At 38.7% G+C, this 2715-nt stretch overlaps 1 protein-coding gene across 1 annotated transcript in view; it reads right to left on the reverse strand.

Annotated features, from left to right (window-relative positions):
- Nucleotides 1-414: 414 nt before the first annotated feature.
- PBDC1 (polysaccharide biosynthesis domain containing 1) overlaps nucleotides 415-2715 on the reverse strand; it is a 5159-nt gene continuing 2858 nt past the window's right edge. The window contains exons 5-6 of the mRNA XM_077780650.1: nucleotides 1414-1525; nucleotides 415-1071 (exon numbers count right to left, since the gene is read on the reverse strand). Coding sequence (XP_077636776.1) covers nucleotides 824-1071; nucleotides 1414-1525 — 360 coding nt within the window. The 3' untranslated portion in view covers nucleotides 415-823. The remainder of the gene's footprint in view (nucleotides 1072-1413; nucleotides 1526-2715) is intronic.

The raw sequence follows: 2715 nt of genomic DNA on the forward strand, positions 1-2715 counted from the left end.
GTCTGCTAGGTTCAGGCTCCTGCTCTTATCCCCATAGAGTATTCATCAAATATTTTGTGAGATATATCAAAGAAATTAAGAATACTATACTTACTCAATACCAAGAGTCAACTCTTATATATGAAATTCTAATCCCAAAACCATATACAGGGCACCTGGGTGGCTCAGTTGGTTAAGAGTCCAGCTCTTGGTTTCTGTTCACGTCATAATCTCATGGCTCATGTGATTGAGCCCTGCATTAGGCTCCACACTGACAGTGAAGCCTGCTTGGGGTTCTCTCTCTCCCTCTCTCTGCTCCTCCCCCACTCACATGAGTGAGCACTCTTTCTCGCTCAAAATAAATAAACTTTTCAAAAAGCCATATACAATTTAATGGGTTTGAGGAATGTTCATTATAGGAAACAATGATAAACATTTAAAAACAGGCATAAATCATTTTATTTGACATGATAAAGAGATTATATACCTGAAAAAAATCTGAAGTGTCAAATAATTTGAAATATATTTTACAAGTCAGTCACAGATATAGTCATAAGAACCAAAAGGAATTTATTTGTAAAATTTCTTACTTAACCAATGGTGAGAACCAAGACACACTATACCAAGCAACAATCAACTAAGACCCCACTAATAGTCTTTAAGTCAGTTCATATAAGAGAACAACCAAAGTAGCTCTTGATTATTGGGCTAGAAAGATGCCCTTCTGCATGTCTTTCAATTGCACAAGGACATATATTTAACCACAGGGATCTTTGAAAGCAGTATCATGGTATCTATAGACTTAGTTGAGTCACAGCTTCTAGACAGCTATTCCTTGTCTAGCTTACATAGCTGTTTCACTACTCTTGTTGATTTCTTTGTTGGCTTCTTTCTCTTTTTCTTCTCCTTCGTTGGTTTTCACTTTTTCTCCTCTGTTGGCTCCTTTCTCTTCTGCTCTTCCACTGTCAGCTTTCTCTCCTTCATGGTTGCATTCTTTCTCTTCTTCTTTGTCATGAACACTGATGTAAACTGCTTTGTTATAGCCTTCCCGGTTCCGAGCAATTTCAATGGCAAAAAATTGTATCCTGGGAGCTGAAAGGTGAATAAAATTGATTATTGCTCATAGTCACAGTTACTTCTCTAAACCTACTGGAAATCTACTGACAAAGCTGAACTAACATTCAAAGCATTTTAGAACAGTCATAAACTTTAGATATGTGGAATTCTAATTTTGATAAATGAGGCTGAAAATACTCAACAGTCTTATCTCAGGTATTCAACAAACAGTAACATGATCTTTAAATATATATGTATAAATATGTACATGATCTTTAAATAAAATGATCCCCAAACTATTCATGTCATTAATTCTTCAGTAAAACCAGATCTCTCACTCTCTTTATACAGAAACAATTACAGAGGCAAGAATCTCACCAAAGATGGTGTTTTCCTCAGTGTAGCCCTGAGAACAATCCAGTCGCAGCAAAGTACCATAGTTGAAGTCTTCTACAATCCCGTCAAACTTCAAGCAAAATGGCCTCCACTTCTATAAAGGCAAAAAAGATGCCCTAGATGACAAATGCAGGAAGCTGGTGAAGTCAGGCCAGGAAAGGCCTTCCACTTGATCAGTAAGAAAAATAGACATAGTGAAAGAGATTAGGACTGAGCTGATTTCTAGTTTCACTAGCATTGAGTTTCTGTGGTATCTATTCTCTTTAGACTGGTATTTCACAACATGAGCAACATTTTAACTTGACAAAAATATTTAAATCTTTGACTACAGAATTAAAATGTGATTTAAAGATTTTTAATGTTTATTTTTAAACGTTTTAAATGTTTTTTTAAATTTATTTCTGAGAGAGAGAGACCATGTGAGCAGGAGAGGGTCAGAGAGAGAGACACACACACACAGAATCTGAAGCAGGCTTCAGGCTCTGAGCTATCAGCATAGAGCTGGATGTGGGGCTCGAACCCACGAACGATGAGATCGTGACCTGAGCCGAAGTCGGACGCTTAACCAACTGAGCCACTCAGGTGCTTCTAAAACGTGACTTAAAAATTTTTGAATATTTGGGGTGCCTGGGTGGTTCAGTCAGTTGAGTGTCCAACTTCAGCTCAGGTCATGATCTCACATCTGTGGATTCGGTCCTCGCGTCGGGCTTTGTGCTGACAGCTCAGAGCCTGGAGCCTGCTTCAGATTCTGTGTCTCCCTCTCTCTCTGCCCCTCCCCTGCTCTCNGAAAGGGGCAGAGAGAGAGGGAGACACAGAATCTGAAGCAGGCTCCAGGCACCAACTGTCAGCACAAAGCCGGCCACGGAGTGCACGTTCATGAACCCAAATTCATGAACCGTGAGATCATAACCTGAGCCGAAGACAGATGCTTAACTGACTGAGCCACCGAGGTGTCCCTAAAATTTGATTACTTAAATATATTGTTTTGTTTTTAAGTTATTGTTAACTCAGCCCAAAATAGCTATTCATCTTCCACTGAAGCACAAATAAGATGAAGGTGGCAGGAATGTGGCACAAAGTCACACAGTTAAATTTTAAGAATGAAGTCCATTTACTAGAGGCAATTTTCCAAAGATCAGTAACAACCTGCTAAGAGTTAAAAGATTACATTTTTCATAAGCCAAGTACCTATCCTCAGGGAAATATTTTCCCCACTATAAGAGTTTTAGCACACTGTAAAAGTATAGGATAATCAGGTAAGTAATGTGAAACCTAAGTTTTCCA

The sequence above is a fragment of the Crocuta crocuta genome, unplaced genomic scaffold (assembly GCF_008692635.1).
Source record: "Crocuta crocuta isolate KB4526 unplaced genomic scaffold, BGI_CrCroc_1.0 scaffold1530, whole genome shotgun sequence".
Lineage (NCBI taxonomy): Eukaryota > Metazoa > Chordata > Mammalia > Carnivora > Hyaenidae > Crocuta > Crocuta crocuta.